Raw genomic sequence first — 21,964 nt, forward strand, 5'->3', positions numbered from 1 at the left:
GACCGCTGGAGAAGGGAACAACAGACACTCACTTCTAGTAACACAACTGAGGGGCTCTCACGCTCCCAGGGCTAGGGTCCAGTTCTCCATGAGGCCCGCATGAGTAGCAGCTGGGACAGCTTTCTTGCCCTTCCTATTTCCCTGCAGCTTTATACTAAAATACATTACATGATGGAGCTTAAGAGGGAGCATAGCCCTGCTCCTCATAACTGGAAAAAGTCCAATGAACACAATCTATTGAAACCTTTACTAGATCAAATGCTACTTGCTTCAGGATGTCTTCCCTATTTCTCCCAACCAGTTTTGGTATCTTGTAGAATTTACATTAGACATGTAGCTGTCTAATCTCCCTAACAGGCTACAAGTTCACAGAGGGCAAAGGCTGGCTTCTCATTCATTCTGTATTTCCTGAGTTAAGTAACACAGAACTTCTGGCGCATGGTAGGCACCTGAGTAAGTTCTTTGTAAAATGAATGATTTTGCACACAGCAAGTATTGCACATTGGCTAACATCACATGAATTCCAAGAAAAACCAACATGTCTAATTTACAAAAAGTGGCTGAGATGGTATTACTGCGTCTTAGATTACCGGATGATGTTTACTAAATATTATATCCACATGACATTTTACAAAACATCATGATTAATGTGTAACTCTTCTACAACAGGCAAGGCTACAAGAGTTTCAAAAATAAAGTTATCAGAGATAGGAATCTTCATTAACTTGTTCCATAATCCATGAAATATAAAAGAACCTTATATTACATTTTTTACATTTGAATTTCCTTAGCTTTTCTAGGATCCTGGGCTACAATGACTCTCTGTGGACAAATTAAACCAACCTACTTGTCGTAAGCAAACTGTGTTTTCTCTTAACAGTTCATCATGCCAATAAAGAAATAACCCACAAAATAAATACAAAATTAAAAACCAAAGAACATCCTAGAAAAGTTTTTTCTTCATGAAATACTACACAGTCCTATGTACATAATTATTTTAAGTAAATCACAAAATCTTTACTTATCAAACTCAAAATATTAGACAACATCCATGTATAAATGTAGCATGGCCAATATGAATTAACTTGGTTTTCCAAGAAGAATTTGCTTTATTACTAAAAGAACTTCAGATTAAGACAAATAATAATAAAACACTCCAAAATTCATTTTCCATTCAACAAACACTTACTAAGCACCTTCAAATAACAGATACTGAGTGCACTAATTTTAGACATATCAGAAAGAATGGAATATTGTCCTCAAAAAAATTACTGAACACAGAAAAATATCAACCTTAAGAGCTATAAAACTATGTGATAACTACTGGAATGGAAGTCTGGACAAGTGGGAGCCATGGGAAAACTGCCTCAAGGAAGGGCCAAAGGGCAGAAGTAAGAAAGAATAAGGCCTTGAAAGACGAGTGGGGTGTCACTGGGAAAAGTCATGGGGTCACAGTGCAGGCTGAGAGCCCAACCCGAGCTGCCATTGAGGCCTGAGCAAACACAGTGCACCAGGGAACAGCAAGCGCTTGCGTGGGACCTGGAAAGAAGAATCACTTCATCTGGGTCAGCCCTGAATCTCGCCAACGCGCCCAAGAAAGAGAGTTCAATCAGCCTTACATTAAGGTTCCTACACTCCTGACATGTTTTTCAAAGCATACTGTGGTCCAGAAACTTCTCAGATGAACCATATACAACTTAGGGATGTCAGACTAGAGCGTCTGAAAGAAACTAATCAATATATATGTAAATAATTGTGACATCTCATAATTATAAAAGTCACTTCAGTAGTGTCCAACTCTTTGTGACCCCATGGACCATAGCCTGCCAGGCTCCTCTGTCCATGGGATTCTCCAGACAAGAATACTGGAGCCGGTGGCCATACCCTTCTCCAGGGGATCTCCCCAAGCCAGGGATTCAATCCACAACTCGAGTCTCCTGTATTTGCAGGCGTGTTCTTTACCACTAGTGAAAAAGTTCCATAACAGCTTAAAGTGGTTTTCTCAAAGAGGAGGAGATTGTCAGGAGGTGCCGAGTATTACAGAGGAGAAAAGAAGTCTCCAACGCATGGCTTTCAATACTTTAAAAGGAAGCACAATCTGCTCCCTTTTAAGATCAAATCTAACAGGAGTGGCAGTGGGGGAAGGGTCTCCACATGGGAAGATGACTTGAATTCTTGCTTTGATTTTTAATTCCTAAGATTTTACCTGCTACTTGGGATTCTCACCCTGAATGCAGTGCCAATAATACATAGCTCCATGAGGCACTGCTCCTCGAACATGGTCCAAATGTGGCCAAGTGACCCTTCCCTTAATTTCTCACAGTATAGCTTAAACTAAATGGGAAAATGAAAGGGAAACTTTCCTAAAGGCTGGGGACCAAATAAGGACAAAAATGCAGAATAACACATGACAAGATAACCTAATGGAGATGGTGTTTATTCATATAAATCACCTTACCCACCTTCCTCTTATTGGTTTCCAGGCTCCTTTTACATAAGCAACACACAAATTTATTGCACAATAGGTGGAGCTAATGGTAAAGAACCTGCCTACCAGTGCAGACAGACATAACAGACCCAGGTTTGATCCCTGGGTGGGGAAGATCCCCTGGAGGAGGGTATAGCAACTCACTCCAGTATCCTTGCCTGGAAAAATCCTACAGACAGAGGAGCCTGATGGGCTATGGTCCAAAGGTCGCAAAGAATTGGACACAGCTGAAGTGACTTAGCATGCATGTACATACATTCACTTCAATACTAACTTTTGTTTTTAACTGATAGGCAAGCTTTTCTAGGACAGTATATTGGAACTTGGGAATAGGGATTCTGTCCTTTGAAGAGAGTCCTTCCTCCTTTCTTTGAGAATCACTGTTCTATACTAATCCATCTTGCCTGGAAACATCTTTAAGCATTTATAGACTCCTCCTCTAAACCTAGAAAGCAAGAACCAGTGGAGTATGTGAGTCTATGAGGACTCACCTCTTCATAGATGAATATAAAGTCCTGGAAGATTCTGCTCCAATTTATATAAACCCCAACTTCCTAGCCACGGCAGGATGACATCATCCAGTTTTAATGTATGGTAAAACCAATATAGAATTGTAAAGTAAAATAAAAAATAAATTTTAAAAAAAGATGTTAAAAAAATTTAAAAAAAATAGATTCCACCTATAAGTGAGGATAAAAAAAAAAAAAAAAGGACACCCTACTCGGAAGACAACACAAAAGACTAACCTCTCACAGAGATACAGCGGAAGCGGCAAGAGGGCCATCTAAGTACAGAGTGTACATGAGAAAGTGGGAGTTCTCTCTGTGACCAACAGGTGAAGCAGGAGAAAGAGATCTCAGTCTGAAGGTAACAATGACTCTTTCAAAACGGAAGAGAATGATTCTATAAGTAGCAGGTTCCCTGACAATGGAAGCCTTCAGTGTCTGAAGGGTCACTTGGTAGGCATTTTGTAGAGAGGATTTATGCACACGTAGACGAATGCATGGGATTCCGTTACAGCAAAGGCCCCCCGTCTCTGGGATCTAATGTCTGATGATCTGAGGTGGAGCTGCACAGGGTGGCTCAGATGGTTAAAAATTACCTACAGTGCAGGCAACCTGGGTTTGATCCCTGGATGGGGAAGATCCCATGGAGAAGGGAATGGCCACCCACTCCAGTATTCTTGCCTGGAGAATTCCATGGACAGAGGAGACGCGTGGGCTACAGTCTATGGGGTCACAAAGAATCAAACATTACTGAACGACTAACACTTTTACACCTTCACACACACAGACTAAATGCATGAGGTTCTCTTATAGCAAAGGCTACCAGCCTCTGGGACCTAAATCCTGATGACTTGAGGTGGAGTTGCACATAAATGTAATGCCCTTGAAACATCCACCTCCCCCTGGTCCATGGAAAAATCGTCTTCCACAAAATCAGTCCGTGGTGCCAAAAAGGTTGCGGACCACTGCCTTATAGTTCTGAATGGGTAACTATGGCAAGGTAGGGATACAGAATAAGGTAGGTGAGAAATGCACAGTCCTAACGTCTTACAGAACTTTTTACAATGAACACCAGACTTGGCTTGCTTTTACCCACTATCCAGCAGGTCATCAAAAAGAAATGATTCTTCACGTGCCTCATGTGCTAAAGATCCAAGGGATGATATGATAAAGTGAAAAAAACAAACAGTTCTCAATCCTATGGCAGGTCAATTTACAGGAGCTATGAGCCTCTAATATTAAAATTATTGTATTTTTTTTTCTTTATTAAGGTTAGATATAGGCTAAAATGTCAAGTGAATTTCAATATTTGGCTTTTGTTGTTAGGAGTTTCATGCACAAGGAAAGGCTCTGTAAAATATTATGGCTAACTTATGCATCAAGAAAGGAAACACAGACCAATTTCAGCAAAGCATCTCATTAGAAACTAGAGGTCCAAATGCATTCTAGTAACATTATTAGGCCTTGCACCATAATTGAGCATGACACATTTTTTCAGTGGACACATATATAACATCCTCTGTTTACGATGGCTTTCCTGTGTTAAAAAATTTAGTTGACTTACAATACTGTATTAATTTCAGGTGTACAGCCAAGTGGTTCACTTATACGTATATATCTGTTCTTCTTAACGGGTGTCCCAGGTAATGAACCCACCTGCCAACGCAGGAGACGTAGGAGAGACAAGTTTGATCCCTGGGTCGGGAAGATCCCCTGGAGGAGGGCACGGCAACCCACTCCAGTATTCACACCTGGAGAATCCCGTGGATGGAGGAGCCTTGTGGGCTACTATCCACTGGGTTGCAAAGACTTGGACACGACTGAAGTGACTGAGCACACACACATTCTTCGTCCGATTCTTTTACCATTTAGGTTATTACAGAATACTAAGTAGAGTTCCCTATGCTATACAGTAGGTCCTTGTTAACTATCTACTTTATATACAGCAGTGTGTCTATACCAGCTTCCCTGGTGGCTCAGACAGTAAAGCGTCTGCCTGCCATGCAGGAGACCTGGGTTCGATCCCTGGGTAGGGAAGATCCCCTGGAGAAGGAAAAGACAACCCATTCCAGTATTCTTGCCTGGAAAATCCCATGGTCAGAGGAGCTTGATAAGGTTACAGTCCATGGGGTCACAAAGAGTCGGACACGACTAAGCGACTTCACTCACTCAGCGTGTCTATGTTATTCCCAACCTCCTAACTGATCCCTCCCCACAAATGGCTTCTTCAAACCAGAATCAAGAATTCCATCTATCTCCCTCACAAATCTATGCTAGCAACAATCATTTAAGAAACTACACTTGTTTTCTCTCAGCTCCTGACATTCATGATGCATTACTGCCAAGAGAATTCGGTGTGTGTCATGAGCTAAACTGATCTTGCCAGGCTGATGCACAAGCTGACTCTCAATTTGTAAACACTGTCAACTTAAAGTGATGGTGTCGAGGGAAAACTGAGGAGCAGAGCAGCACGCTAACTGCACTTCCACGGGAAAGCTGTAAACATTTTTATAGATGGAAAAAAAAAATCCTCAAATTGTCTTTACTAGAAGGAAGCTTAAGCACATTTTATTGACTTTTTAGTCTATGTATATGTAAATGAAAATTGTTTATTAGAAGTATGACTGGAGAGGTGCAGGTGGATTTGAACAAAAGACTGGCAAGTCCCTAGAAGCAGAAGTAGTAGGAAGTCATTGCCACTCCTAAGGCCAGAGAGACAAGGGATGAATTTTCTGGAGCGTAGTGAGCATTAGAAACATGGGAGGGGGCAGGGGAGGACCCTCTAGAGGGAAGCCACAGTCACGGAGGGACACAGCTACTGCTAGAGCTTTGCATTGAAGTAGGAAGGGAATGGGCCTTCCCTGGTGGCTCTGTTGGTAAAGAATCCACCGACAATGCAGGAGACTTGTCTGCATTGCAGGAGATTCGGGTTCCATCCCTCGGTTGGAAAGATCCTCTGGAGAAGGAAAAGGCAGCCCACTCCAGTATTCTTGCCTGGGAAATCCCATGGACAGAATAATGCACGCACGATGCTCTTTCCACTCTCTCCTTCCCTGCCAATGCTGAACCCAAACAGGAATTGAGAGGCTAAGGAAGTGTGGAGAAGCAGTCCAAAGATGCCAAAGAGGCATCTTTCTGGAGTATAGGACAGGTCATTGGAGATTGAATTAACAGACACAGGAAGAAAGTAAGTTGGGTAGTACCAGAAGTCCAGCCTTTCCCTTAAGCATATTTTAAAGTCTATCAGTTAGGAGCAACAGACCCGTTGACTTGATTACATTCTTAAAGACCTTAGAAAAGTTCTCTCTCACATGAAGAAATAATGTATTTGTGCAGCTTTATAAACTGTGACTTCTAACCAGAAGATTTATAGTTACAAGAGGGAAAGTAATACATAAGACATAAGGTAAGAACACGGAGTTTCCCCAGGATGTTTTATTGGCTTTTTTCACCTTATGATGAGTCAAAGCACCATTCCGTGAATTGTGGTTCAGCTTAGTATTTGTGGGAAGAAGAATGGGGATGACTGCGAGTTTTGCCTCAAGGAAACCATAAAAGGATTATTTCCAACATGTTCCCTTGTTGATTTATGCATGTTCTTCAACTTACTCCAAATAATGTGAAAAGGGGGATCATTTCTTGGTCTACACTTGGAAACCCAGAATTGCCTGTACCTCAGTAAAACTCCTAGGAGTAAAATAAGTATATTTAAATTATTTGCAATCCTCTATTCTTTCCCATGAGAAACTAACTTTTCCTACCTCCCAAACACATAGTTTTCATTTCTGTGAATTCAGTGACCTCCTCCTCTTCCCAAATATTAATGCTTTCCATCAGATCACTCCTAGATGTCCAAGCCTCCTGGACATCTCTTTGATGCTCCAAAGGTTCTTTAAACTCAAAGAACTTAAAGTCTGTTTCATCCCCCTTTCACTCTGACCATCCATCAATCATCCAATCTTTTATTCCACCTCTATTCTTTTTGATTCCTCTATCCCCTCCCTAATAACCCAGGGTTGTTCATTCTGCTGACTTTTCCTAATAATGATAATAAGCATATTAATTTCTAGCATGTGTTGAGCACTTAGGATATATCAGACATGGTGCTATGCACTTTACACGTGTGATATTACTTAATCCTTATTACACTCTTATGACAGGTATTATTTCTACCACCAGTAAAAGATGCAGAAGCTGTTCTTAGGGTTACAGAGCTAACATATGGCAGGTTGAGAATTTAAATCTGGTTTGAAGCCTGTGCTCTGACCCACCTTTTCCAGCATAGCAAATTCAACATTTCAAGGTTTAGCTTAATGCATTTGCCCTTTAATGAAGCTTTCCCAACCTCTCCTGCCCTTTCTTCTCCTATGCGCTCAGCATTTTCCACCCACATTTATTACAGTACACATTATTATTTATGCACTGGCCCATTGATTAGTTCCCTCATGAAATGTATTTTGAGACAAGACTCTATCAGACAGAGTGCTTGACACAGGTTATCAGCAGTAAGCAAGTCTGGACCTGGTCTCCTAGAGACCAGTGGGAGAGACTTTAAGCAAATAACCACACAAATACACCATAAAATCCCAGGTGATAATTGCTATGGAGAAAACCTTCAGGTGCTGGTGATGTGCCTGTCTCCAGGCGTCACCTGAGCACCGTTACAGCCCAGCCATTTTTATTTTCTCCAAGCTAACTAGTTCTCTGTATTAACAGGCATTTGGAGCGGCATTAATGAATATAGAAACTGTTTAGGTTAGAAATTAGATTTCTAAATGGCAAGTGAAATCAATCTCATAGAAGTGGAATGGTAAAACTTCTTGGCCTCAAGAGTTTCAGGGGTGAGAAGACAAATGTTAGGAATGAGAAAGACTGGGTTTGTCCCCAGGCAAGTTTGTCTCAACCTAAGTTTCTCAATTCAGGAATGTGCTTGTTCTTTTTCATATAAGAATTTTGTGGCATTCAGAACATAATGAAAAGCTCTATTTACTGAACTGTTGCCAAAAGATGTTGAGTGAGAGCCTGGAAAGATAAGCTGGCCCTTAAGAATTCTTGTTCCTGCTTGTTGATATAGTCTGTTTATCCTTTTTCCATCTGAAGAGTACAAAAAAGTTACAAAAACATATTTAAATGGAATATTCAAACATGATGTAACATGTGTGATATACTAAAAGTATATGCATGCATACTCAATCGTGTCTGACTCTTTGTGACCCCACAGACTATAGCCCGCCAGGCTCCTCTATCCATGGAATTTTCCAGGCAAGAATGCTGGAATGGGTTGCCATTTCCTACTCCAAGCGATCTTCCCGACCCAGGGATCAAATCTGTTTCCTGCAACGGCAGGCGGATTCTTTACCACTGAGCCATCTGGGAATCCACTAAAAGTATTTCCTGGTATAAAATGGCTATAATATTTGGAAGCAATTTTAACCTTGGATGTTAAGTGCCTCTGAACTGACAGCAGAAACCACAATCAATCCTCAAAGAATGACATCTTGGATCAGGATATTATTAATATGACTTGACTCAGAAAGAATATTGAAATATCTATTCTAAGGGTTTCATCAATATATACAAAACACAATATAGACTCTAAGGAATATTATGAAGAGATTTTACATTGCTCAAACATGTTAGATATTAGCAGTATACTTTCCTCTGTTTCTGTTGCCTCATGATTCAATTTATTGCACTCAAGTACTTGAATTCACTACTCTTAAAATTATGACAAATTATACCAATTTGGATTCTGTTATTGGGAAAACTGCATTTTAAAAAATACAATCAACCTAACAAATAACCATTGGTTAATCCCCCAAAATGGGATCAGTTTAGGGTGCCATACTGTAATCATGAATGTCACAGTTCCTTTGCTCGAGTATCCATGTCTGTGTTCTCTTTACTCATAAGATCCAGACAGGTATGGGCATGTAAATCAGGTCGTTAATGCTAATGCGAGAACTTGGAATTTAATGATGAAAATGCGATGTGAACACTGTGGGTGGTGCTGGTTTAGTCACTAAGTCGTGTCTGATTCTTGAGACCTCACAGACTGTAGCCCCGCAGCCTCTTCTATCCGTGGGATTTCCCAAGCAAGAATTCTGGAGTGGGTTGCCATTTCCTTCTCCGTATAAAACACTGTACTAAGCAGTAAAAAATCACTCCTTCAGAAATTATCTGAATTATCCCTAAAACTCTGCAGAGTACAGAACAGGGAGATTATTTACCACTTCTGTTATACATCATCTCTTCTATAAAAGTAATTAAGAAAAACAATAATAACCATCCCCCAAATCTGTACTAGTTTTATTTTTCTTGAGTTAATAAAATAAATATAAAAAATATAAAATATAAAAATATAAGTTTCACTTTATTTTGAGATTTTCATCTCTCACCTATTACCAAGACTTTTAACTGCTTCCTGATTAACAACATTTAGTTTGTATTTACTTCTGCTTCATTTATGGCCAAGGTTCCCAGTTCTGCTGCCTATTAGAGCCACTTGGAGAGGTTCAAAAATTTGGAAGAGTTGTTAGCGAGGGTTTAGGGACTGAGAACTGGTGTGCCTGCAAGCTCCCCAGGAGATTCCAATGAACAGGCAGGGCAGTGAAGCAAGGGTTGCCCCTGCTGTTGTTGCTGGGTTTCCCTGCCTTCAGTCTTGCCTTCTTCTGATTTCTTCCATATGCTGCCAGAATGACCTTTCTGTAACGCCAGCAGACTTAAATTCAAGCCTGAGTTACGGGGTGAAAGACTCAACATGATCTGCTCTTAAATACCTGACCTGCTGCCTGTTCTTAAAGTTATTCTCTTTCCACTAGTTCTACCAAGCACTTGCTTTCAGCAAGCCTGCCTCCGCCTCTGGGCCTGGCACTTACTCCTCCCTTGCTCTGAAATGATCTCCCCTGTGTATCTGCCTGGAGAACTGCATCTTCTCCAGGAAGCCTTTCCTGACATGCCAGCCCCTCTCTTCTGTCAGTGTTCGCAAAGCACAAGTCTACTGGGCTTCATGTTTTTGTTTTATGACTACTCATATTATTTTTTTAGGTTTTCATTGGAGGAGAGTTGAGTTATACTGTACAGTAAAGTGCATCCACTATACATATACATACATTCCCTCCTTTTTTGGATTTCCTTCCCATTTAGGTCATCACAGAGCACTGAATAGACTTCTCTGTGCTACACAGTATGTTCACATTAGTTACCCATTTTGTCCATAGTATCAGTAGTGCACATATGCTAATCCCAGTCTCCCAATGCATCCCATCCCTGCCTTTCCCCCTTATGACTACTCATACTGCACTATCATTTTAGAACATATGACTTTCTCACCTTCATTAGACATCTTTTGAGCAAGGACTATGTCACGTTTGCCACTGAATCCCCCAAACTTAGCACACTGCCCAGCATATACTGGCATTTTGTATTTGCTGAATCAATGAGTAAATAGCATATTAAACTATTTTACTTATTACAGATAGATTCACATTGGGTCCACTGAAAAAAATCTCAGACGGTAAAGCATCTGCCTGCAATGCAGGAGACCTGGGTTTGATCCCTGGGTTGGGGAGATCCCCTGGAGAAGAGAATGGCAACCCACCCCAGTACTCTTGCCTAGAAAATTCCATGGATGGAGGAGCCTGGCGGGCTCCAGTCCATGGGGTCAAAGAGTCGGACATGACTGAGCAACTAACACACATTTATTTAATATTTAGTAACAGCAATTACTTTAAAAACTAGTCTTTTAATTTGGCTATGAGTGAATCTTAAACAGGTTAAAGCCAAAGGAGAACTTTAATTAAATCCTCATGAGTACTCTCCTATTAGCAGCATCCCCAAACCACACATTTTCAGAATTACGGCCGTTGTATACTCACCTTGGACTCTGATAAGGGAAGGAAGCCCACTCAATGCCTACCATAAGTTGGCCTAACTTGGCTGCTCTCACTACGTGACATCTAACCCACAACTCTGGTGACCATGCTTACTTTGTATTTGCTTTCTGATCTGGAAGGGGTGGGAATATGTCCTTTTTTCTTGAAGGTTGTAAAGTGCTTGCACTGAGGACATGGCTTGGTGCTGGCATCAATACGGCCAAGTTCCAAGAAGTATTTGTATTTGATGGAGTCTTCATGTGTCAAGTTATAGACAACCATCGTTTCTTCCAGAAATCCAAAGCACTCAGTGATAGGGCATTTGATTTCCACTTGGCCAAGCTGTACCTGTGTGAAAGAACAAGTGAGAGAGGAAAAAAAGGTACTGGTTATTACACTTCTCTTCTTTCTTCATATGGTAATGCTTACTTCATAATTATAGCAAAGGATTATCTGTCACTTTTCCTGACTCTGTAGCATGCATAATAAATGATAATCACTTTGGTACCCATGTCAGGTGATACCCAATAATTACTATATAACATTTCCAAAATGACTGATAGGGTATTTAAGCATTCTCTATCATTAAATATAATGATTATGAAATATGAGAACTGGAATGGGCCTATATTACAGGCTCACCCGGGAAGCAAATTATCATTCAATCCTCTGCAACCTGCAGGATGAGACAGCATTCAGACAATGAGCCAAATAAAAGAACAGCTTGGATGAAAAGGTGTTTCAGATTTTTCAACCTTACTACAAAGTTCCTGCCAGGCTCCTCTGTCCACAGGATTTCCCAGGCAAGAATCCTGGAGTGGGTTGCCATTTCCTTCTCCAGGGATACTGATTTCAGACCCAGGGATCAAACCCAGGTCTCCTGCATTGCAGGCAGATTCTTCATCATCTGAGCCACCAGGGAAGCTCAAATTTTTCTTACCATAGCCTTACTCAGCACTAGACTTAGGGCACATTTAACTTTATGATGACCAAAATAAAATAGGATTTTACTTATACATGCAACATCCAATAGTCTAAAGATTATTGCTAAAAAGAAAAAACCCTTTCCCCTGACTTTCCCACGTAAAGAACATATAACTGTTCCCACGTCATGAGAATCATACAAACAAGTAAGAAAATTAAACCAATCATAAACAACTGTAAAAGAATCCCTCTGAGATCTGGCTGCTTCTGAAGTAATTTATAAAATGAACTCCTTCAAAGAACTACAGAGTTAATTAGGCGAGGGGAGAGAGAATGTACTGGAATGACACATTTACTATTTATTGGATAGAGAACTCAAGAAATGGCTAGCATTAAAAATTACAGTACAAGATTCAAGTACAAAGCGTGGACACAATTAAGTTGCAAAGGATTTAAAAAAATAAACTACTTTTTAAGGATGACTTGGGCTTGTTTTCCATAAATAGTAACAAAAACCCTTTACAGTCCTGGCATCATAGTCTCTTTTTGCCCATCTTAGGGTAGCAAAGGGAGGCAGTGAAAGCTCTAAATGGAAAACAACCCCAAACCATTTCTTTCTCACTTGGTGAACTTGACATTTTGAGGTGAAACTCACTGACCTTAATGAGAAAAGCCCACTGTTAAGATGGAGAGAGGAATGCGAAAAAGTCACCTGATCTGGGGAAAGAAAACATCTATAATGAGCAATTAACAAGGACCCTAAGTTCATAGTAACTTTGAACTTTGCTATTTATCTCGAGGAAAGGTAGGTAAGAAGCTACACTCTATAGGATGCCTGGGAACAACATATTTAACACCAGTAAAGAACATAAGCCAGACTGAGAATCAAAAAAATCTAACTTTGGATAAGCCACCTTATTAGTACTGACCTGTTGAAATGTAAGTTTCCATATCATCTTATGCTACTATTGTACAAAGATGGTCCAGAGATGCTTTTCAAGTATTAGCCCAAAGCAATTTTTTCTATTTTGATGAGCCTGCTTATAGTTACAATCAGATCTTATTATTATACTTGTTAGTTATTACAACCCAAATTATGTTTTATATTAAATAATTTTCAGTTATAGCCGAAGTCAGAGGCTGTGCAGATAAACTGGGATCCGAACAAGAGGGCAGAGTATGAAGCCACCTTAGGAGTCTGAAGTAGACACCTAAGAAAATTGAAAACTTCTGTTTTCTGCATGTGAAAAGACAATTTCTTTTCATTCTACACAGAAGAGTTCACTTGGTACCTCTCAAGTGACTCCTGCTTACTGGGGAGCTGCATACTTGGGGGGAGTAAGAGCTGGAATATTTTACTCCCAGGTCAATGTTTAACCTCCCCTCCCTTGCCTCTAAGTTTGTTTAAGTAAATAAATAGTAACAATGGAAGTAGTAATTTCACAGCCACCCAGGTAGTCAGGTCTTAAAGAATGTAGTACAGGGACCAGATAATCCAAGCAGCTCGAGGGAGTGGGTCATCTTGTCCCTCTGCCAGCAGCAGGAGTTCATATCACACTGGGACACCTACTGTCTGATGTCCAAACAAAGCCTTGTCTTCTTCATGCCTCTCAAATATCTGCCTGCAAGTCTACTCCATTCCCAAAGAACCATTTCCTTTTGCTTCGAACCCTCTGCATTTTGCCTACTTCATACCTTCTCTTCTCTCTGAAAGCTCCAAAATCTCTACCCTGCTACACTGAGCCAAATGATCTCATATTTTATTAAACAGAAGCAATATGATAATGTCCCATTACCCTCCCACTACCAACTCTCCAATGCCTGTCCCCATCTTTTCTGTCTTCTGTTTTTTGTATTCTTCCCTTTTTATTAGCTTTTATGTTTTTCTTTATTTTAATTTTTATACTATATTGGCATATAGTTGATTTAGGCTTCCCAGGTGGCACAGTGGTAAAGAATTCACCTGCTAATGCAGGAGACACAAGAGATGCAGGTTTGATCCTGAGTTGGGAAGGTCCCCTGGAGTAGGAAATGGCAACCCACTCCAGTATTCTTGCCCGGAAAATTTCATGGACAGAGGAGCCTGGTGGGCTACAGTCCACAGAGTCACAAAGAGTAGGACACGACTGAGCATGCAGCAAGAAGAGTACCTGATTTACAGTGTAGTGTTCGTTTCAGGTGTAGAGCAAAATAATTTAGTTATACATATACATACATCTCGGAGAAGGCAATGGCACCCCACTCCAGCACTCTTGCCTGGAAAATCCCATGGACGGAGGAGCCTGGTAGGCTCCAGTCCATGGGGTCGCTAAGAGTTGGACGTGACTGAGTGACTTCACTCTCACTTTTCACTTTCATGCATTGGAGAAGGAAATGGCAACCCCCTCCAGTATTCTTGCCTGGAGAATCCCAGGGATGGTACAGCCTGGTGGGCTGCCGTCTATGGGGTCACACAGAGTCGGACACGACTGAAGCGACTTAGCAGCAGGAGCAGCAGCATACATCTATTCTTTTCCAGATTATTTTCCCATGTAGGTTATTACAGTATTGAGTAGAATTTACTGTGCTATACAGTAGGCCCTTGCTGACTATTTTATATATAGTAGTATGTATATGTTAATCCCAACCTATTTTATTTGTCTTCCCTCCTTTTACAGCACAGAGCCTGAATCTACTTCCAGACTGCATGAGTCTCTCAAAGTGTCTGTTGAGAATTCAAGTTTCCTGGCCCACTCGAGGCCTATAAAATTTGAATTATTGCTGGTAAGGTAATAATTGGAGCAATTACTCATACAAGCATTATTCATACTTCTTCATACTAACATATGAAGAAGTTTTCATAATAAAACACTACTCATGACCTAGGCAATCTCTGGCCTGTACATGTCTATTTTTTCAGTATTTCCTCAAAAGATCACTAAAAAACAATAATCATGATTGAGTAAAGTACTTCATTTGTTTATTCAACAAGGTACATAATTCATCAATTCAAAGATGCATTTTTTCAACATTTTAATATTTCAAAAGGTAAGACTATCTTACAGTTGATAGTATTTAACATTGTGCCATAGTTTAATTAGTATCATTTTAATTTTCTTAGAGACACATAATATAACACTGCATCCTACAACTGTATCCCATCTTAGATTTCAACTAAAAGTGGTTTTTACAGGTTTGGCTTGTTATGATGGATTCTGGGGAAATGAGAAGACAAAGAGAGAAAGACATGGAGGGCTTCTATTGGAGGAAACACATGATAAACAAGTAAATGAATCAGGTAGACTGGAATCCGTCTACCTATGAAGGAACTACACATCAAAGAAGGTATCTCCGAAGAGGTGACGGCTAAGAACAAAAGGGCCGGTCACGCAGAGAACGTGCAGGAGGGCCTGAACGGCCGAGGGAACAAGGATATGCCTGCAGGGCAGAAAGTGCTGCCACGCCTGTGTGCAGGGAGCAGAACCGAGCAACTGAAACTCGCACCCAGTGAGCCAGAAGCGCGGGCCTTGCCGGCTGTGACCGAAAGCGTGGATCCTGTCCTGAGTCCACTATGGATCCCTGACTGGTTCTGTGAGGAGCAGTGACATCCCCTGACTTACATCTTACAAAGAAGTCATCCTGGCTCTTCCCAGAGAATACACCGGACCAGAGAGGGCAGCAGTATGTCCTCTGGTTCTTTCCACCAGTGGCACTTGACTACTGCAGTTATGCAGGCAGCACACGACAGGTGACTGAAGTAGGCAGCAAGAGGTAGCCGGACATGGGATGCATTTCGGAAATGGAACCAATGGGGTTTGGTGATGAACCAGATACGGAGGATGAAGTAAAGGCAGGAGTCGAGAATTCCAGGTTTTGGGCTTGAAATAACCTCATGATTGGTGGGTGCTATTAATACTCACTGAGAATTTCTAATAAAACACAGTTTACATGGATATGTGATACTTGCTGGAAATGACTCACTGCAAATTTAGTAAAGATTAATTCATCCACAAAACATAGATTAAATTCCTATAATATTACAGGTAAAGGATATAAAAGTCCAGGATATAAAGTAGCTTAAACCATGAATCCTACCCTCATGGAACTTGAGAATAAAATTAAATTTGTGTTGATAGCCTCTTCTAGCAATTTGGAATTTAGTGGTATTTAATTGGAGAAGGAAATGGCAACCCACTCTAGTACTCTTGTCTGGAAAATCCCATGGACAGAGGAGCGTGGCAGGTTACAGTCCATGGGGTGGCAAAGAGTCGGACACGACTGAGTGACTTCTCTTCTTCTTCTTCAATTCATTTAATATTCTATCCTCAAATTTAAAAATTATTAGGAATACATATACATATGCACAAATTTTCAGATTGGTATTATGAACCCTTAAGTACCCATGCTTCAGCTTGGTCAATTTTATTTTTTCTCTGCCCTGATCTTCTACCGTCTTCCTATATTATTTAGTCCAAATACCAGACATCATGTCATTTCACTCACAAATATTTCAATATAACTCTAAAGAAAATAAGAAATCTTTAAAAAATATATAATCACTATACAAAATATGTTTTAAAGTGACAATAATTCTTTAATATCAACTTAGTTTCAGTAATGTCATCTAACTTCTATTTATAGGATTTTTTGTACTTAGTATAATTAAAACAAAGGCCAAAATTTCTGTTGTGTTCAATGCTAATGCTACTATTTATATCACTGAAAAATAGGCTCTCCAAATCTGAACAAAACCATGTCCATTCTTGAAGACAAAATTATTTAATTCTACAACAGCCTCCAAGGGCGTTAGTAAGAGACACAGTTACCCACTTAATGTTCAAGTTAGATGGCTAATTTGCCACTTGGGAGAACTCAAAAGTAATTCAGTGACACAGGTGAGGGAGACAACTGGAAAAGTGACAGATTAATTAATTAACTCTTCCAAAGAAAAAGACAGAGAAAATATAAACCTTGGACTCAAGGCTCAGTTTATCAAACGCAGGGCTTACATGTTTTGATCTTGGTTTTGGTTGGTCATGATAGTATACAGCGTGCTTTATACAGTCTTTTGTTCACTTAAGACCAAGTGATTTCAGATTTCCTCTATCATTAAAAAGAAGCACATTAATGTGGCAGAAAGAAAGAAAGTGAAGTCACTCAGTCGTGTCTGACTCTTTGTGACCCCATGGACTGCAGCCCACCAGGCTCCTCAGTCCATGGGATTTTCCAGGCAAGAGTACTGGAGTGGGTTGCCATTTCCTTCTCTTCCCGACCCAGGGATCGAACCCGGGTCTCCCGCATTGCAGGCAGACACTTTAACCTCTGCCACATTAAGGGACTTCCCTGGTGGCTCAACGTGGCAGAGGAGAAGAGAATACAACAACGAAAGCAACAACAAGAGTCATGAAATGTATGTAGCACCTAGCACCTTCTGTGCACTGGGCTTCCCTGGTGGCTCAGCTGGGAAAGAATCCGCCTGCAATGCAGGAGACCTGGGTTCAATCCCTGGGTTGGGAAGATCCTCTGGAGAAGGGAAAGGCTACCCACTCCAGTATGCTGGCTGGGAGAATTTTACAGTCCTTGGGGTCGCAAAGAGTCAGCCACAACTGAGCGACTTTCACTTTCTGTGCATTAATTACTTTGTGGAACACCATAAAGGCAGATTTATTTTTAGGTTCATGGATTTCTCCATAATTTTATCCTTAATGAGAGGAAAGTGGCTGCTTTACTGACAAACAGGCTCTTTTGCTGGCTCAGCAGATATTACAGATCATTGTGCTAGATGCCTTTGATAAAAATCATATTTAGACACATTAGGTAAAAGTGCCAAGTAGCAAATACAAATAAAGTAACTTAATAAGCAACAGAGGAAAAAGATATTCCCACACAGAAAACTTCAGCCCCAGGTGACTTGCTGGTAAATTCTACCAAGAACTTCAGGATGAAATAACACTGACACTACCCAACTACTCTTAGTGAATAATGATAGAAAGGGGGAGAGATCACTACTTAGGTTGTTTTATCAGGCCAGCACACTCATGATACCAAAATCTGATAAGGATATTGCAACCGAGAAAAACTACTGACTGATCTCTTTGTAAACACAGACACAAAAATTCTAAACAAAACATTAACAAAGCAATCCAGATAACGCATGAAAAAGATAATGTAATCAAAGCGGATTTATTCCAGGAATGCAAGGATGACAACATTCAAAAACCCATTGCCTTAGTAAAATAAAAAATAAATAAATTTTAAAAATAAAAAAAAAATAAAATAAAATAAAGGAGAAACATCATATGATTTTCTCAATAGAAAGAGGAAAGGTTATTTGATAAATTCAGCATTCAGTTTTGCTAGAATCTTAGCAAACTAGGAAGAGATGAAAACTTCCTTAATCTAATAAAGAGTATATATAAGAAAACCTACAGTAAACATAATACTCCATGATGAAATATTCAAAGTTTTTTCTTAAGAATGGAAATGGAGTGAATATGCACTGCCACCATTACTAAACATTGACTAGAGCTAGGCAATGCAAGAAGAGAAAAAGGAAACTGAAAATAAAATAGTAAGAAATAAAGATATAAAATCCCCCATTTCTTCCAGATTGAATAACTGCAGGCAGGTTCTTTACCACTGTGCCACCTGGGAAGCCCTCTGGACCTTTCAGTTCAGTTCAGTCGCTCAGTCGTGTCCGACTCTTTGCGACCCCATGAATCGCACCATGCCAGGCCTCCCTGTCCATCACCATCTCCCGGAGTTCACTCAGACTCAAGTCCATCGAGTCAGTGATGCCATCCAGCCATCTCATCCTCTGTCGTCCCCTTCTCCTCCTGCCCCCAATCCCTCCCAGCATCAGAGTCTTTTCCAATGAGTCAACTCTTCTCATGAGGTGGCCAAAGTACTGGAGTTTCAGCTTTAGCATCATTCCTTCCAAAGAAATCCCAGGGTTGATCTCCTTCAGAATGGACTGGTTGGATCTCCTTGCAATCCAAGGGACTCTCAAGAGTCTTTTCCAACACCACAGTTCAAAAGCATCAATTCTTCGGGGCTCAGCCTTCTTCACAGTCCAACTCTCACATCCATACATGATCACAGGAAAAACCATAGCCTTGACTAGACGGACCTTTGTTGGCAAAGTAATGTCTCTGCTTTTGAATATGCTATCTATGTTGGTCATAACTTTTCTTCTAAGGAGTAAGTGTCTTTTAATTTCATGGCTGCAGTCACCATCTGCAGTGATTTACTAGTTGCTAAATGTTTCCCTTGCCCAGCATCTGTAAAAGCTGGAATTTACCAATAGCATTTGGTTGTTTAGAGGACTCTATGAGTTAATTTTTTGGGCTTCCCAGGTGGCGCCAGTGATCAAGAACCCGCCTGCCAATGCAGGTAGATGTAAAAGACACAAGTTTGAACTTTAGATTGGGAAGATCCCCTGGAGGAAGGCACGGCAACCCTAGTATTCTTGTCTGGAGAATCCTCATGGTCAGAGACTGGTAGGCTACAGTCCATAGGGTCGCAAAGAGTCAGACAAAACTGAAGTGACTTAGTAAATTCAGTCAATCCCGTACCAAAGATTAATAATCAGTATTACTCTAGTGGGAGAAGGAAGGCTTAAATTTTGTTTTACTCTGAGGTTTAATTTCAATTAAAAGGGGTAAGTGAAAATTTCAGAAACAACTTTAAATTTTAACAAAGAACTTACAGAGCTCACAAGAGACCTTTTATAACTTCTTTCCCTCCTCTTCATTGGTATCTTTTCCCTGACTTTCAAAATATGCTTAAATATCCTAAAAATGTCAAAAGCAAACAAAACCAAAAGCTGGTGGTTTAGTTATGGAAAACTATTTTGCCCTTCACAAATTCGTTTAACAAGTTTAATGCTTTTCTGAAAAGTGAAATAAGAAAGTAAAATTTTGCAAATACAGGTGACTTTGAGGATTTATGTATATTAGTGCCCAACTGGAGCCAGTAACTCAAGTAAGGGCATATTTAAGGTAAAAGGTTCAAGGAAAGGCTTTCTAGGTGGTGCAGATGGTAAAGAATCTGTCTGCCAATTCAGGGGACACAAGAAAAGCTGGTTTGGTCCCTGGGTCAGGAAGATTCCCCTGGAGATGGAAACGGCAACCCACTCCAGTATCCTCGCCTGGGAAATCCCATGGACAGAGAAGCCTGACGGGCTACAGTCCATGGAGATGCAAAGGTCAGACACGACTGAGCACACACAGAGACATTCAAGGAAAATTACTGCAAAGCAGACATGTCAGCTCAGAAGGGCAGTGCAGTAGCTCCCCAGTTTTCTTCCTGCACACACCAAGGTAACTTTCATTCTCTCTTGGAAAATGTGTTTACCTAGGTGTGTGCAGGAAGAAAACTAGGAAATCTGTTTCCTAGATTTTTACCTTTGTTGCAACTGAGTATTCTCTTATTGAGAATATTCTTGTTGAGAAATAGTCTCTCTGTAGTTTTTATCTCCTTTCTCATCTTCTTTCTTTCTCATTTTCATTACTTTTACTTTGGTCCCTAAATCAGGCTCTCAAAATGACATTTTATTTTGTTTTTTAAAATTATTAGCTTTGGCTTTCTTGTCCTTTATATTGCCTTTTTCCCCTTTTAGTTTTCCTTTCTTTTGATTTTTACATTACTATTATGCTCTTCCTGCTTTTATTTGTTTCACTTTTTTATTCTTTTCCTAGCTTCTTCTGATCACTTTGTTTTTTTTTGCTTTTACTCTTTAGTAATGAATAAAGTTTTTGCTAGATTCCAAAAATTCTGGTATGAAATGTTCTCTTCATTATTTTCTAGGCAGTTTATAATCCTTTTTTACTCCTTCTTTAAGTGTTTTTTAATTTCTATGTAGTTTTTTCAGTAACTTTTTTTCTAAATTTATTTTCAACTCTACTTGATTATGAAAAAAGTAAACTATAAAAATCTTAAATTTGGAATATTAATATTTTTCTAGCCAATTAAATAATCTTTTAAAATGTGTTTTGGACATTAAAATATTTAATCAAGAAAAGTAACATTCTATATAGATTTCTATTAAACCACAGCTTTGATGGTTTAAATCAACTTCTCTGTGGGCTCATTATTTATCTCCTCAATCTGATTCTAAAACAGGAATACTGGAATTGCTTACTATATTTTTTTTTCAAATTACCTTTGCACTTCTAGGTTTTATATTTGACTGCAATGTTGTGTGGTACATACAGACTTATGACATATCTTCATAAATAATGTTCTCTGTATTTAATGTTTTTACATTTAAATTCTCCCTCTGCCTCATCAGAAATTAATACTATCACTTCCTCCTTCTTTTGTAATTTTCCTCCTATGGCTCTGCTCTTTTCTTCTCACCTTAACTTCATTTTAAGTCACTTTATTGTAAATGATTCTATAGATTAATTCAATGTTCAAGTATTTATTCTGTGCCCTACCATGAACAAGGCAGTCTACTAGCTACTAGGGGGAATTTAAAGCTGAATAAACTACCTTCCAGTAATTCTCAGTTTATTAGGGGAGACAACATGGGCATAAATAACCATGGTTCAGGCAGAGAAGCACAAAGGAGAAACAATTTTGACTGCTCATGGAAAGGAAGGCATTTTAGTTAAATCATGAAGAATGGAAAGGATCACAGTGAGTAGCTTTGACCATGCCTTATTTCTTAAATTGAAAAATAATATGAAACACATATCTGATAATGTTAGGTAAGAAAACAGAATATATACTGAATTTATATATTATAAAAATGTAAAAGCATATGTGAAAAAATACAAGCTGAGAGGGAAGAAGACAGAATTGCTAAAAATGGATTTCTCAGGCAGTGGAATTATTTTTTCTTATTTGATATTGTAGTATATTTGTTACATTTTTTATTATTCAGTAGTTTTTTATGTTTGCATATGTGTTTTCTGTACTCCAATTGGTGATAGTTACAGAGCGGACTGCAACTCCAGTAAAGTGAAACTTTGCATTGGTCCTGAAAACAAGACAGAGAACCAAGAATTATGGGTACAGGATTTTACTTATCAAAACTGAATTATGAACACCATTTTTGTTTCTGCACACATTTGGTAATCTAACTTTACAGCCTCTCCCACTGCACTGAATTCTGGGCTCTGTCCTTACCCTCCGCCGCATGCAGTGGAGAAAGCAGACATTTCCTCGGTCAACTAAACCCTGTGGGA

The 21,964-nt window shown here is 39.7% G+C and overlaps 1 protein-coding gene across 1 annotated transcript in view; it reads right to left on the minus strand.

The window, feature by feature from the left end:
- RNF217 (ring finger protein 217) overlaps nucleotides 1-21,964 on the minus strand; it is a 133,872-nt gene that overhangs the window by 38,984 nt on the left and 72,924 nt on the right. Inside the window, exon 3 of the mRNA XM_040239332.1 lies at nucleotides 10,983-11,216. Within this exon, the coding sequence (XP_040095266.1) occupies nucleotides 10,983-11,216 (234 nt within the window). The remainder of the gene's footprint in view (nucleotides 1-10,982; nucleotides 11,217-21,964) is intronic.

Source organism: Oryx dammah, unplaced genomic scaffold (assembly GCF_014754425.2).
Source record: "Oryx dammah isolate SB20612 unplaced genomic scaffold, SCBI_Odam_1.1 HiC_scaffold_4, whole genome shotgun sequence".
Taxonomy (NCBI): domain Eukaryota; kingdom Metazoa; phylum Chordata; class Mammalia; order Artiodactyla; family Bovidae; genus Oryx; species Oryx dammah.